Consider the following 16,129-nt stretch of genomic DNA (forward strand, 5'->3'; position numbering starts at 1 on the left):
CAGTGCTCTGGCAGTGTACTTTGTAATCACTGTTAAAAAGACAATCACTGGAAGAGTTCAGAGTGGAGAACAAATCATTGCATGCAAAAGATCCTTGATTTATTTGAAGAATAAAACGTTAAAGGACTGATTAAAAGGTTAGAGTTGAACTACATTGAAAAAACTCAAGATTAATGGCGGTGTTTCTGTTTGTGTTCCTGCAAAACCCAGTTGATTGGCAGATCCTTTGTTGCACTGTGTCAACTCTGCACATCTGCATAGTCTTACAAAACTATCAAATTTGTAGCTACAGTAAAGCTGTAGCAGAGAGGACCACTCTGGTGTTTCTTTTCATGATGTATACTGCTTGGACAAATATGGTATTTCAAAACATTTTCTGTCCTTGAAAGGTTGCAATTGTGCAGTCATGCAAACTCTCAACCTTTCTTATTCATTCTTGAGTGTATACATACTGTAACCCTAACCCAACACTACCCCTTTTTCTACATGGTGCTTGTTCAATTGCCCTCACATCACATTTTCCACTGGGCTCAAATCTGTGTGCCGTGAAGCTAATCTTGGATATGTCACTCAGTGTGGACGACTGCTGCCATTATGTTCCGCCACGGCTTTATGTTTCCCTTGCCCCATGCTCAAACACATGGAAAAGAAAGCACATGGAGGCCGGAGCGAACATGACGACAGAACATGTCATTCCCCTTGGGTTTACTGCTCTAACAAAGTGTAATCACACCCTGGCAACCTGAGACTGATTGCTTCATACGGGGGGTTTGCAGCACAACTGGGGTTTGCATTTACACAAGTGAGAATCAGAGAAAGAGTTGATTCATCCTTTAAAGCCATGCAGTCATTCGCAAGACAGAAGATGTTTATGAAGTGATGAGGGGGAGGATGGCGAGATCACGCACAGAGGTTGCTTCTCTCCTTCCTGGATAGGGGTCAGGGGTCCGGAGCGGGGGTTGAGGTTCTGCTCTGAGGTTCTGACTAAAGCCGAGGCAGAGCTCGGCTCCTCTGGAGAGCAGCTTCCATCCTGGAAGTCCTCCCTCTGAAGACCTCTGATCGTGGTGGGCTGAATGGGCTCCTCCACTGATGACGTCCAACTCAGCTCCTTTTCCTGCTCACCTCTACCTTCTTCATCTTCCTCCTGCTCCTCATCCTCCTCTTCCATACCAGGGACACGGTGGAGCTTGGCCCTGGTTCCCTCAACCATAGGTTGCCCTGGTGGCAGGGCGTCCTCCAGGTGCAGGCTCTGTGCCCGCCTGGGGAGAGGAACCCTGTCCTGCCCAGTGTCCAGCCCTGGGATGGTGGGCTCTGTCTGGGTTGACCTGTCCAGTGTTGCTGGTCTGGGTCTAGGCTCCGCAGACACTGGGCTTCCTATGTGGCCATTTGCATTGATCACAATGCTGTCTGACAATTGGCTAGAGACAGTTCAAAGGTTTGAGGTCAACACAGAAGTCATACAGGCAAATTATACAGACATCACATGAACACAACCAGGTTCTTGAATAGACTAGCATGACAAGCAATACAGCTATACATCAAGAGACATAAAACAATTGGGGCCCATCATGCTCCACCGAGCCCCTGGTGTGCAGGTCCAGTACCTGGTAGCAGGGTGGCGGACTCCATCGCTAGCTGAGCTGGAGGACAGTTTTCTGCCGCTGGTGCAACCATCCGAGCAGCAGACTTGGTTCAGCACCCGTGCAGCACCCGGGTTCACTGGTTAGGATGACAGTTTATTATTAGTTATTTTTGAGTGACATTGTACTGGCACCCAGTCTATATGTCTAGTAGTGCCAATACAATACCTACATATAACAATTCATACCAAAACAGATTTTATTTGATATGAAAACATATTTTTATCCGAAACTCTTTGTTCATTTCACCAAATGAAAAAATGAAATCAAATGTACATGTCGAAAAACAAGCAGCCATATATAACTTTGCATAAGTAAAACTAAACATTTTGACATTACAAATCAATTACAAATCTGATCAGACATTCAAAATAAGTTTTCAGTTCTTAAAAAGTTTTTAAAACTGGGTGCTACAGACACATTTTATTTGGTATTAATACAAAATTGAAGTTCAATACACAGCCAAACAAGTGACAGAAAACCGGTGTGCTATGCACCCACGTACTTGAAGGTAGCTTCATGATTTTCAAGCCAGGATGTTAAATCGTTATGCTGATATTAACAAGGTTTAGCATATTTTCTAAATAGATTGTGGAAACATTTGTAGCATTAGCTGGGTTCCATTTGGGGTGTAACCATTAAACATTTTTCGGGTTCAATACAATAATGATAATAATAAAAATAACAATAATACAGAAACAAGAAATCCTGCACACTGTCACACATGTTCTATATATAGTTAAGATGCTTAAGTCAGGAGACTTCTATCAGTTAACCTGATGAGGCCCAGCAGTAGGGTTGGGAAATATTACAATATGCTCCCTGAAACAATAGAAATATCAACTTGATAGAACTGTTTAAACTGTGGTAGCTATTCCTTTTATATCTCTGATTGTATTAGGTCATTGCACATAATGTTGCATATTAAAGAGCTGATTTACAGGATCTTTGAATCAGTGTCATATGGCAGGATTATCTGGAATGTTTTCCATTAACTAAAAACACTGAATCAAGTCTCTAAAATGATATACATGTTCTATTGTGGCTACACTTACCAAGTACATACAGGGTAAAGAAAAGACACAAAATTGTCCAGGCTGATGGAAAGAGCCTCAGTGGCAGCACTGCAAAGTATCACTCACCTGCAATGAGCTGCTGTTTCAGTAGCGGGAGGAGCTGATCATGGAGGCGGATCCGGCGCAGGGCGTCAGCCAGGGAGGATTTCAGCAGCGTGATCTCATCCTCCTGCGCCTGCAGGCGCACCTCCATCATGGATGCTCGGTCTGGAAACTCAGCACTGCTGTCTGCTGACACATCATCTGATAAGAGACCAGGAGAGCCAGTGAGGAGGTGAGGTAGTGACATAGTAAATTGATTTAAAGTTGAACTAGGTTTAAATTCTATTTACTTTTTAAGTAAGGAAATATAAACAATGGTGATACTACAGCATAGTTTTCCATTTTAAAAACAGGATAAAGGTCTAAAATGTGTTTCTTGAAACAGCATAGAAGCCTGGAGCCTCTGAGGAGAGTCTGCATTGCTGGGAGATGTGCTGTCATACTGACAACACTGATGCAAGGCCTTTCCCCCCTTCTTCAAGAGGTCCACATTGCATTAGAAATTGAATCTGTCAGTCCTTTTACAACGTTAAATATTTGGAAGGACCATTCATGTTAAGTTAGACTAGCTTGTAGAGCTGCAACGATTAGTTGATTATCGATTAATTGCCAACTATTAAATGAATCACCAACTATTTTGATAATAGATTAATCATTTGGAGTAATTCTTAAAGAAAGAATGTCCAAATTCTCTGATTCCAGCTTCTTAAATGTGAATATTTTCTGGTTTCTTTAGTCTTTTATGACAGTAAACTGAATATCTTTGGGTTGTGGACTGTTTGTCAGATCTTTGTGAAATGGTGATCGCCATTTTTCACCATTTTCTGACATTCTTATAGACCAAACAACTAATGGATTAATCAAGAAAATAATCAACAGATTAATCGATAATAAAAATAGTTGTTAGTTGCAGCATTACTAGCTTGTTAACACTGATTTCCACTAGACAGTACTTCTTATTCATGTTGTTTCAACACCTGCTGAATCATCAGCAGCAGTCAGTGCTGTCTTCACCCTGTATAATTCAAAGGTTGGCGTCTAGCTAGCGTTAGCTGACTAAACTCAAAGCAACAGGTAGTCCTGTAACCTCAGTACTGGAATTACTTCACAGAGTTACTAACGTGACTCACAGAGTAATGTAAGGAGTGCTGAAATCACAGACGGGGTTAAACAACGGGCAACGTGGGCTCCACAGCCGGTTCAGACCTGTACAATAGTCTGCTCAAAACTGCATATTGGTTCTTTGGAATTTAAGTTATATAACAAACTTTTCTTAGTACTTGTGCACAAAGATATTGCACCAACCGAATTAGAGTTCTATCATCGTCAGTTGGTACCACAGAAGAAGACTAATGCAGGGGATGGTCTCCCTGAAACAAATGACTTTCCTTACAATGAACAGAAAACTGACAGTTGCATTCAGGTTATTCCCATCAATAATACAGTCAAAGAGATTTCAAAACTGTTATTTTTTCAACATTGAGTTTGTTGTGTCATTATGACCATAAGTTAGAATATGAGAATATTGCTAAGTAAGTACATTTCTTTGTTGTTGTCATTAGATGAGAGCTGACAGAGATGATTAGCTGACACTAAATGACACCAGCAACGTTTTTTGATACAAACTAACCTTTGCAAACTGAAAGCCTTTTTCCATCAGTCTCTGTCTTTTCAGGAAGCCAAAAAATTGTGTCAATCCAACTGATGGAAACAGAATTACATGCGTTTTTCCCCAATATTTTAAAGGATTGTGTAAAATCTGCTTGACATCTGGATGGAAACAGAAATGGAAACAGGGCCTAATTGCATGCTAACAATTCTGTATTACATAACTACAAGTAAAACAAATTTCTGGTTCATTAAATCATTCTGGTGTAATTCCTGTATCTCTATATGTGTGTATGTGTGTGTGTGTGTGTGTGTGTGTGTTTTCTGGCCTGCTGTCCGGTTTGAGAAGGGATTACAGATGTTTAGAGCATTGTACTCAAACAGAGTAGTGTCCAAAGCTTCTCAAAGACCCCATTGTGTGTGTAGTAGAGCCACAGTTCTGATGTGTGTGTATGTGTGTGTATATGGAGGACATAGCTGGTTCTGGTCCAAAAACTGTGTGTATGTGTGTGTGGAATGCCTCCTTCTGTTCTCGTGTCACAGGATGGAACAAAGCTGTGCATGGCAGACATCAGGATTATATTTTCCCGCTCTTAAACACTTGAGCTCAGCTCCACTCAGCTGTGTTCTCATGATTGTTCAGCCACTGAATTCTCGCTCAGCCATTTTAAGTGTTATTTTTGCACTGCAATCCAACAAAGCCCAACTGTTAATTGAGCGTGTAGTTCTGAGGAGACAGTTTGCCCACTCAGTAATAAGTAGGTAAGAGAAAGACACCACTTCTTCCTGCAAAAATCCTTTAAAGCCACACAGACTCAATTTTAGCTAAAGGCTAACAATCTAGATTGGCAACCTGGAATTACAAAGAACCAGTAATTGTAGTCTAAACCTCCATTTCCACGTGGATCTAAATTCTCTGCCAATTGACATACATTTTCCTTCTCAGGACCGAATTAGTTAAAATCTTTAATTGTGGGCAGAGTGAAAACACTGTCAGGTAAAGCACAGGTTATGATGTTCTAATATTAAAGCAAGACAACAATGAATTCTCAAATAGTTGCTGAGGCCTTTATTTACATCGACTGCAGAGAGAACAAGGCCTTTATTTGAAACAAGTTTATATTAGATCCTTTATTTCTCATTTCCCCTGTTGTATAAGTAGGTCATATCTGATCAGATTTAAGTAAGAAGCCTCCTTTTTCCTGATCTGCTGCTGTTTTAATTTGCTGCTGATGTAAACTACACTTCCTCCATGTTTACTCCATGTTTGTAAAATCAGTCATATCATACTGACTAATCTGCTGCTCACTATTTCTTCTCTAACACTCATGCTGTTGTCATTCACTATTTTGAGTCACTTGAACTTTGCAGTATTTTTGACCACTGTTAAGCTACTGTCAATGAAACTCAACATGTCCGGCACAAATATTTCACAAACTCAAAAGGGCATAATCCCTCCATTCCCTTTTAATTTGAAACATCTGCATGAAGCATTTATTTCATTGACAATGGCTTAGCGTTGCTCGAAAAAACAACAAAGTGGAAGCTAAGTAGTGAATAAAAATGGTATCTCTTTTAAAAAGAGAAACTGAGAGCAGCTGAGTGGTGAGTATGACATGACTCGGTTGTCTTACTTAGCACTTTGCTATGCTAAAATTATCAAGTAAGCTATTAGAGAACAGATAAGTCCTGTAATGACTTTTTCAACAAAACCTTTATTAGCAAGCAGCCTTATTTTTTCATGCTGGCCATGGAGACCCGGCCATTATTTAAATACCTTCTTCATTTTTTGTAACTTAAATTTTCATACCTTAAAGGCAACATATTCTGCACATTTCCAGGTGTATATTTATCCATCCAACAGAAAACCACAAATATGTCCCCTTTCACTTTTCAATACAATGGGCAGGCCCAGAACACACTGGATGATTTTATATATCCCATCTGATCTATGAACATCTTTGGTTTGCCCTGGAGGACCTGGAGGAAGTTGCTAGGGAGACGTGTGTCTGGGCTACTCTGTTTAGCCTGCCACCACAACCCAAAGAGCCAATGGGGGGAAAAAATCTAAACAAAGTTTATTCTGATATCAGAGAAGTATGGTATGTGTCACTTAACTTCCCTGAAAGGTTTTATGAGGTGGTCTGACCAGAAATGAACTGATAAAGAAACAGTAGGATATAATAGCTTCAACTAACTGGACCTCAACCACAATGAAAACCACATAAGGCCTGCTAGATGCTAAACTGAATATGTAAATACATAAATAAGTATATTATTAAATGCTTCAATAAATGAATAAATAAATAATTATATAACTTAATGCTTAACTAAATGAATAAATAATTATGTAATTTAATGCTTAATTGTCATCATAAATAAATAAAGAGTCCGCCCCCTGACTTTTGATGGATGAAGTTGACAGATTTATTTATTTCACTGCAGCGAGTTACATGGATAAATGAGAGTATACATAAATAAATAAATAAATAAAATTATAAATAGATAAATAAATGTGGAGAAATGAGTGATAAATTAATATACAAATGAATTAAAAAATATATACATATACACACACACACACACACACACACACACACATATATATATATAAATGAATAAATAAATACACAAATAGATTTAACATGTATACATTTAATGTCTCATTAATTTGTGATTTATCTATTTATTCATGGTAACAATTAAGCATTAAATTATATAATTATTTATTTATTCCTTTATTTAAGCATTTTATTATACAATTATTTTTGTATTTATATATTTCGTTTCAGCCCTTAAAACGCTTTATGCAAATGACACACACCACTATATCACAAAATCCTAAAGTTACATTGTCATCTGGTAAAGATTCCACAGGACCTTTCATCAAGAGATACTAACTCTCTCCGATTACGACTGATGACTTGACTTTCCTGCTGCTTTCCCATGTGCTGTACACTAATATCCAAGTTCAAATCTCTGTGCTTCCTTAATACTCCAAACATGACTCATCGCCGCAAAACAACTTCCTTGAGCCCTTCCCCAAGCAGCTACGACAAAACCCGGTCTGGACTTGGCAGGCATCCAATCGGTACAACAATACAGTACATACAACTCTCATTTTGTGAGATGTTTTTGACAACATGTACATGACTTTCCAAATTATTTTCACTTTGCCTCAACTTGCCTCATCCATGGCAGTTAGAGATGTGTAACAGTTCCCAGAATGTCAAAGATAACACATGACGAATGATTATGTTATCTACCTAATTTATGAGCATGCAAGTAAAAAGCCAACAAGAGTAATTTATTAATGTAATCTGTGCAAAAGATGGGCAGACAATGACCCCAAATGTCTGAAATTCAAGCCAAATTAGCAAGTATTAGTCTTCCATTAAGGCAGTCATCAATATTTTGTATATTTTATTGATTTCATAAAATTTAAACCTGTAGCAGCTCATCTCACTTAGAATATATTTGACATCATTTTTATTGTAAATTTCTTTCTTTCTTATATTGTTTAGGATTACTTAATTTTGTGTATGATCTTGGCTGTTATGCACCACAACACCAAGGCAAAGTCTTTGTATGTGCAAACCTACTTGGCAAAAAACCTGGTTGATAATTCTGATTTTGACCACTCCATGTGTGTGTGAAGGTGTGTGTCCACCTCTCGTTTCTGTTCAGCAGTCATCTAGGATCTGCTCTTCACCAGTTTCAGAGACTTCTATAGCATTTTGAAGTAGTAAGAAATGTAATAAATATTGTTAATTCTTAAGTTAGAGAGTAGGAGTAAAAGTAAAGAACTTTCACTGAAGTCCAAAATGTCACTTTTAGCAGTTTGACACATGCGGGCCCTGATCTTTTCTAACAAGTCAGTATGTTAACATTCACACAGGAAACCAAATTACTCTGAGAATTCAGGTTACATTGAAAATCAAACAACCTCCCTCTCTGTGCTCCTCCTTGCCAAATCCCAAATGTTACAGGCAGAGCATGAAGGGGGAGAGTTGGGCGACACAAACGATGTCTTACTTCAGGCCTTGGGTTTGATGTCCAGAGAACTTGGCCACTTGACGTCCACCCTCGTCGTGACACAACGTTAGATGTGGCTTGCACAGGTGCCTATGTGTGATGATTGTAGACAAACACTATGAAAGCTTCCCGTTGTGCCTGGCCAGGTGTTTGGGCTGGAGGCAGAAAGGGCATTGGAGCGCAGGAAGTAGTCAAGCCAGGCTTATGAGGCATGGGGTCATCCACACTCTTGGACAAAAAGGCATTCACAGTAGTTCACCCACATACACAGAGTGATGGGTTATACTCAATCTATTTTCTAATACCAAAGAAAGACAATACTCTCAGGCCAATACTGGCCCAAGGAGGTTGAACATGCATCTAAAAGTCCTCCCATTTTGGATGCGTCGTACAATCAACGTCCTTCAGACCATCACTTCAGGAGAGTGGTTCACCTCCATAGACAGCTACTTTCATGTTCCTATTCACCAAGAACACAAAAAATTCTCCTCTTTGCCAGACCTACCAGTTTGCTGTCTTTTCATTCAGCCGGTCCCTGGCTCTTTACATTTTTACAAGATACATGAGGTTGGCCTTAGTATCACTATGCCTAACAGGAGTAAAGATTCTCCCTTATCTTGACAACTGGCTTATTTGCACCCCCTCATTCCGCAAGGCTGAACAAACAACATCCAGGGTACTCACTCATATTGAGGCACTGGGCATGTCTGTAAACTGGGAGAAGAGCTTGTTGCATCCATAGACTGTAAAAATATGGGGGGAATGGAGGTTGCACCCTTAGGTAGTGCAGACGATTTGGGATTGGTACGGTGAAGCCCATGTAGATCTATTCGCCTCAGAGTGCACAACTCATCGTCCCCTGTGGTTCTCCTTGGTGGAGACCAGTGCTCCACTTGGGATAGACGTTCTCACCAACACCTCGCTGAGAGGTTTCATCACAGGGTCCTCCTCAACAGGGTCCAACTGGCAATCTAGTACATGTTTCTCCACACTCCTCAAATTGTGAAGGATGGGAAGGTTTGGCATCCCTATCCGTCTTCAGTCACTCTTGACTGACCTTGAGCCCTCAATTTATGAATAGTGTATGGAAAGGTTGTGTTTACTTCATGGTGCAAGGACAGTGGGTTAGACCCAGTCTCCTGCCCTTTACAGGATATACTGCAGTACTTGCAGTATCTTTTTGATGCTGGCCGGGCTGCCTCAGCCTTGAAGGTGTACATGGCAGCTATATCTTTCAACCATGATCACCTTGATGGCAGGCCATTTGTTGCGCATTACTGGGTGGCACAGTTTCTGCATGGGGCCAGCAGACTGTGCACCCCCAGGGTGAATTGTGCTGCAGCATGGGACCTGACACTGGTCCTGCAGACCTTGAGCAAGTCACCCTTTGAGCCCATGGCAGGGGTGACCTTGGGAAATACATGACAATGACAACTGCTTTTCTTTTGGCAGTTACAACAGCCAAGCGTGTGAGTGAACTCCATGCACTTTCTATCAGTCCTACATGCCTTCGATGGAATGCAGACGGCTATGGGGTAGCACTGTGGCCAAATATCTCTTTCCGACAAAAGGTTTTATCCCCCAGTCATATTAATCAGGCCACAGAACTGGAGGTGTACCATCCCCCACTGTTTGGATCCCAGCTGGAGGAGAGGGCTAATTTGCTGTGTCTAGTCCAGGCATTGTGGCTGTACATTGAGGCAACGCAGAGCTTTAGGCACTCAGAGCAGCTGTTTGTCTGCTACGGCGGAAAGAACAAGAAACATGCACTGTCTAAACAAAGGCACTGGATTGTTCAGACAATCAAACAGGCTTATGAAGTAGCAGGTAAACCTGCCCCCTACATCCTGGGTGCCAATGAGGGGGGTGTCACTAGTGAAGATCTGTGCGACGGTGTCCTGGACAGCACCTTGCACATTCTCAAGGTTCTATCGCTTTAGTGTTGGCTCTGGGTCCATGCTGGCATCAGCTATTCTGCCACTGGCTTCTACAGCTGACCAGTAGGTGGGTACTGTTCCTCGTGACACTACTGGTATGAGTCATCCACTTTGTTTACTGCCACTGGCAGTCAGGAAGGAATGAAACAGAATGGAAATTACAAAGGTAACTATTGTTCTGTGAATTCCTGGATGACAGTCAGTCACATCAGTCACTTGGAACCTTTCGGGGTGAGAAGATTCTGAGATGCCGAATGTAGGCTACTATGTGATATTTATAGCTGGGACATACAGGTAGCCTACACATCACACACGTGACTTTGTTTACATAAAATCTCAACCTGCGGAGCACAAGGAGACACTGGCAGTCATCCAGGAATTCACAGAACCATACTTACTAGTTACTTTTGTAACTTCCATTGTATGACGTATCTACAGAGTTCCCTACTGAAAGTTTACACTTCCCCCTTGCTCTGTCAGAGAAAAAGCCTGCGTAGAAATCTCTGGCCAGCAGCCAATGCAGGAAAAAGTGTTTGACGAAGTAACACAAGCAACTCTTTGGGAATTTCCAGTGAGACCACATACACACACACACACACACACACACACACACACACACACAGCAAATCTTAAGTGACCTTCTGTTAAACGCCGACATTTTGCTCACAGGCCTGAATCTCCACAAAACTACTGGCCAGACTGACTGCCAATAAATGTTACTTTGGATATTCATGTTCCCAAGAGGAAGAATTCAAAAATTTCTCAAATTCTCAAGTACAATAGCTGAGGTTGTGTAACAGCTGAGCACAAATAAATACAGGCCAATTGCTTAAAAAAACTAAATTCCTCACATGATAAAATCTGCATTAGTGCAGATTTAATTCCATCAGTATGACAATAGAGGCATGTCATACACACCTACACTTCCTCTCTGTAATGCAAACACTGTTGTCATTCACTAAATAATTTCAATCACTTCTCCTTTGTTGCTCTCTCAACACTTCCTGCAGATATTTCACACTAAAAGTCTACCGTAAGAAGGAAGGATTATGCACTTTGAGCCACTTGAAGACTTTTAATGTGAAACATACGTGCAGGAAATGCTGAATTTAAGTTACATTGATTTACTACTGAATGAAAAAACAGCTAATTAGAACAGGCTGGAAGTGACCCTTTTAGAAATAAAGGTCTGTCTTTAACATAAATTAGACTGAAAGGATTATGGAGGAGACAAAAACACACTTGATTCAGGATTTCAGCTCTAAATACTGGACCTTCCTGCCTGTGCAGGACTTTTAACAGAAAGTGGCTGGAGCTTTAATAGCATCCTAAACCCCTCCTCACTAAACACAACCTGATGATAAACAATTAAAACATTCCAGTCCTCCCTTTTTGTGAGGCCGTAGCTGACACGTGGACAGAAAAGGCTGAGACAAGCAGAAACACATGCTAAAAGCTCATTCCCACTCCGGGCCTCCTGCCTTCTTCTTGTGAGGGAAGTAACAGCCTTCATCAGTCAGCGAGCACCATCAAAGACCCCGCCATCATTAGCAAATAAACAAGTTTCCCTCTGAAACCAGATCAATCCCTTTCACCTCAAACACTCACAGTGATGGATGAACGTGTTACTGTTACAGCTTTATTGTCAGCAATCTTCCTCTGGGAACTATGTTCTCACTTTGTGTTTGGCTCTGGTGAGGTTACAGCCTTTCAGCGTTTTGAATATCGGTCTGCGTGTTGTTTTTGCTGTTTTACATTTCTGTATGGACGTTTTTTTGGCCCTGGTAGAGATGTGAGTTCTTTAATATTGGATATTTGCTGTTATCAAGTCCAATCTGACACAGTACCAGAATAACACAGCTGGACAGTGCACACATATTTTTTTATTCACCTGTCTTACTATGAGTAATGGAGCCCTTCATGAATGCACATTTTTCTGAGTTGGAACAATTATGGTTATTTCACTTAAGAGATTTCTGCATTTCTTTTCGGTTTTCCCCCTGTGCTCCTCTCACTGGTTTTAAGTGGATGAGGCTCAGGATTTAGCAAACCTAGTAATCAGATGACAGCTGGTGTATTTTTTGTGGCAGATTATCTGGGTTTTTCAGTGTTAAACTCTTCTTAAATAGCTAAAGATGTTTTTATTATTTAGTCATCGCTTGACAAATAACATTTGCAAATATACAAAAGGAAGAGTCACTGCTGTTTTCATTTAATCATTTATTTTACCAAAACAGAACTTTCAAAGTACTATGTATGGCTCCAACACTTCATATATATATTAAAAACCAATATTGCTAGAATAAATGCTAGAATTGCAAATGTTGCATGTAGCTGGGGCTGCAACTAATGATTATTTTCTTTATTAATGAATCGTTTTGTCTATAAAATGTCTGACAAAGTGGCTTCACTGTACGTTTTCTTAGTCATACAGTACGCGTGCTTGGCTCAACGAGTGATCATTTGTGTTTATGGATAGGATAAAATGGATCAGCTTTTTTTACAGTTGAGAATTTTAAAATGAAGGGTCCCTGGAGAATGCTCCACCCTCTCTGTGCTGTGAGTCTAGCTCCGCCCGTGTGTCTAACCCTCTTCTCCTCAGCTGGGAAGTTCTCCTAAACTGAAACTCCATTATGCACCCATGCATGTCATATCACTACTGTAGCCTGGACAGGAACCAAGCTCCGAGGCTTAACTCTCATCAGCTGCTTCCAGTGTTATGGACTGTTGAAATTTTGCAATAAACACAACATCATGCTGAAAACCATTTATACCTTCTATCTACCACTCTCACTCAGCCTGATAAAAAAGTAGGAAACACCAGGGTTGGAAATTTAACGGGGGCCCCTAAAAAATGTAAAATTGGGATGACGGGGGCCTTTAAACGCCCTCATAAAATAAACAGTTAAACAAAGACTTAATACAAATGCAAAGCGCAGTGCTGCTGCTAAATGATGAACAACGCCGCTTAAATTTCACATTGTACATATTCACGTCAAACCACACACACTTTCTCTGCTTGGAGCAGCTGACTGGAGCTAGTGGTGAGTAAATGGGAGTTTCGACTCTCTGTCTGTGGTCGGTGCCTGTTTGTACAAAGGCAGGGCTGAGCTCCACACATACACACACACATGCAGGGCAGAGAGGCCACAGTGGACAGGGTTAAAATGGACTAACAGATGGAGGTTTTACTTTACTAGAGTCAACTACAACTGCTCGCTCCGGTAGTAAGGAAGACGGTAAGAGCAGTATATCAAACAACTATTGGACGAGCAGAACATAAATAAATACAATGTCTTCAATGTCCAGCAGTCAACTCCCGCTCCCCTCTCATTCACAGCTGATATGTACAGACATACGGAACTCTTTATGCTAATAGGGAACTGTTATGAACAAGCCCAAAATGTAACTGAGTCTAAGTAGCTAGTAGCTAGTAGCTAGTCTAAGTATACTACTGAACAACAGGGACAATGTTGAAATGTTGAACTGTGAGGTTGTTACATAATGTTGTGTTTATTGTTATACTTAAATAATAATAATAAAAATATTCACAGAGCTATAAACTGTAATTGGGATTATAACTCAGCATTTTTACCCATTAAATGTTCTTGCATTAGAAGTTTGGCTGCTCCCTTCACTTTTTTAAATAAGAGTCTTTGAATATTGGTCTGTCGTACAACATAGAACTAAGGTATTTCCCTTCATTTGAAAAAATTGCCCCGGAAATGATCCAATTTCCCCAAGAAACATATTTTATGAGGGCACAAAAAGCCCTTGTAAAAAAAAAAAAAAAAAAAAAAGAAAAAAAAAAGTTAATTTCCTACCCTGGGAAACAACTGTGCGCTGGTGACTGGCCAAGAAGACAAATCACATCTGCTTGGGGTGTACACATCCACTATAACACAAAATAATGCAGGAACTACAAGAGGACACTGAACGGCTCCGTTTTGTGCATTATGATGCTCAAACGAACCGTTTGATTTATGCAGCTTGTTGGCAGCTGGTACCTGACAGGCCAAATCAGGGTAAAAAGTCACACAAGTACATCAACTTCCAGGATAACAGCTGCTTTAGTTGTAAATTTAAATGGGGATGTCATACCTCTACAAACTCAAAACTGACTATAGATAGTCTTTATTTTCTAATAACTGGAGAGTACAACCACACACTTATGACAGAGGTGTTCTTAAAGTCAAACTGAAATTTTAGTCATTCCTTCACCAGGCTGCAGGTAAGTTTGGCTGGAAAACTGCTCTGCTACCGCCATGTTTTGGTCGCCATCTTTCCCCTGAGCCGCATGGTTAGTCAGGAATGCCCGCACCTCCATCCTCTCACCTCCATCATCACTGGTAAACATGGAAGCAGCGGGACAGTAATGGTGGTGGCTTTCAGTGGGTTTGAGTGGGTGTAGCTGCTCAACCTTGGGGATGGGAGGGTGGATGCTACACTTCCGTAAAAACGCTGACCCACAATCACGGGCCGGGACAGTACATTTAATGTCATATGAGCAGCTCCTCTCACTTGTGCATTCAGGTCATATGCAACAAGGAATGGCAGCAAATAGCCTATTATCTGCTAATGCAGAGTGTGGGAGATCTGCCTGTTATGTGGAGGCTGAGGAAGAGCAGGCATCACGTGCTGCCTTCCCCTTATTCACCTCACCTGGGGAGAAAAGGGAGACATCACCTACAAAACATTGCAAAACTCAGGCACATCCTGTCTCAAAAAGAAAAATTAGTCCATACGTGTGTTATTTCTAGGCTGGATTATTGTACTTCCTTATTATCAGGCTGCCCTAACAAGTCTCTAAAGACTCTCCAGCTGGTCCAGAATGCAGCTGCATGTGTACTGACTAAAACTAAGAAAAGAGATCATCTTTCTCCAATTTTAGTTTCTCTGCACTGGCTCCCTATGAAATCTAGAATAGAATTTAAAATCCTTCTCCTCACCTACAAAGCCCTGAATAGTCAGGCACCATCATATCTTAAAAGAGCTCATAGTATCCTATTACCCAACTAGAACGCTGCGCTCCAAGAATGAGTCTCTAAAAGTAGAATGGGAGGCAGGCTATTAGGCTGCTCTCATGTGGAACTATCTTCCAGTTTCAGTCTGGGAGGCAAAGACCAGTCCTTCCAGAGAACTTTCCTTTTTGATAAAGCTCATAGTTAGGGCTGGCTCAGGCTTGCCTTGGACCAGTCCCTAGTTATGCTGCTAGACTGCCGGGGGACTTCCCATGATGCACTGAGCTCCTCTCTCCTCCTCTCCATCTGTACACATTCATGTACCATTAATGCGTGTTACTAACTTGGCCTCTTCCCTGGAGTTTTTGTGCTTTCTCGTCTCACAGGTTTCCATGGATCATGGTCGCAGACCGCTCAGTTATGGATCGCAGGCTTTCATGGACTGTGGCTGCTGACACCATGCTGCCATGGTCCTGCTGGACGCCCACGCCTGCTACTATTATTATTAGTCACATTTCTATTATTATTATTGTTGTTATTATTATTATTTTTGTTGTTGTGGTCCTCTGTGACTCTCTCTCCCTCCTTCTTTCTCATTCAACCCAACCCATCAAGATGGCCACCCACCTAGAGCCCGGTTCTGCTTGAGGTTTCTTCTTGTTTAAGGGTTAGGTAAAGGTTCTTTGCCACTGTCGTCAAGTGCTTGCTCATGGGGGAATGTTGGGTCTCTAAATTAAAGAGTACGGTCTAGACCTGCTCTATGTGGAAAGTGCCCTGAGATAACTTCTTTTATTATTTAGCGCTATATAAATAAAAACTGACTTGACTTG

The 16,129-nt window shown here is 41.0% G+C and overlaps 1 protein-coding gene across 3 annotated transcripts in view; it reads right to left on the reverse strand.

Annotated features, from left to right (window-relative positions):
- eml3 (EMAP like 3) overlaps positions 1 to 16,129 on the reverse strand; it is a 55,966-nt gene that overhangs the window by 27,320 nt on the left and 12,517 nt on the right. For 2 of the 3 annotated variants that reach the window (XM_042401477.1, XM_042401478.1), the window contains 3 exons: positions 2,783 to 2,959; positions 1,605 to 1,719; positions 909 to 1,418 (listed from right to left, as the gene is read on the reverse strand). In XM_042401477.1, coding sequence (XP_042257411.1) covers positions 909 to 1,418; positions 1,605 to 1,719; positions 2,783 to 2,959 — 802 coding nt within the window. The remainder of the gene's footprint in view (positions 1 to 908; positions 1,419 to 1,604; positions 1,720 to 2,782; positions 2,960 to 16,129) is intronic. The other variant, XM_042401479.1, reaches the window with a different exon arrangement.

Source organism: Thunnus maccoyii, chromosome 22 (genome assembly GCF_910596095.1).
Source record: "Thunnus maccoyii chromosome 22, fThuMac1.1, whole genome shotgun sequence".
NCBI lineage: Eukaryota > Metazoa > Chordata > Actinopteri > Scombriformes > Scombridae > Thunnus > Thunnus maccoyii.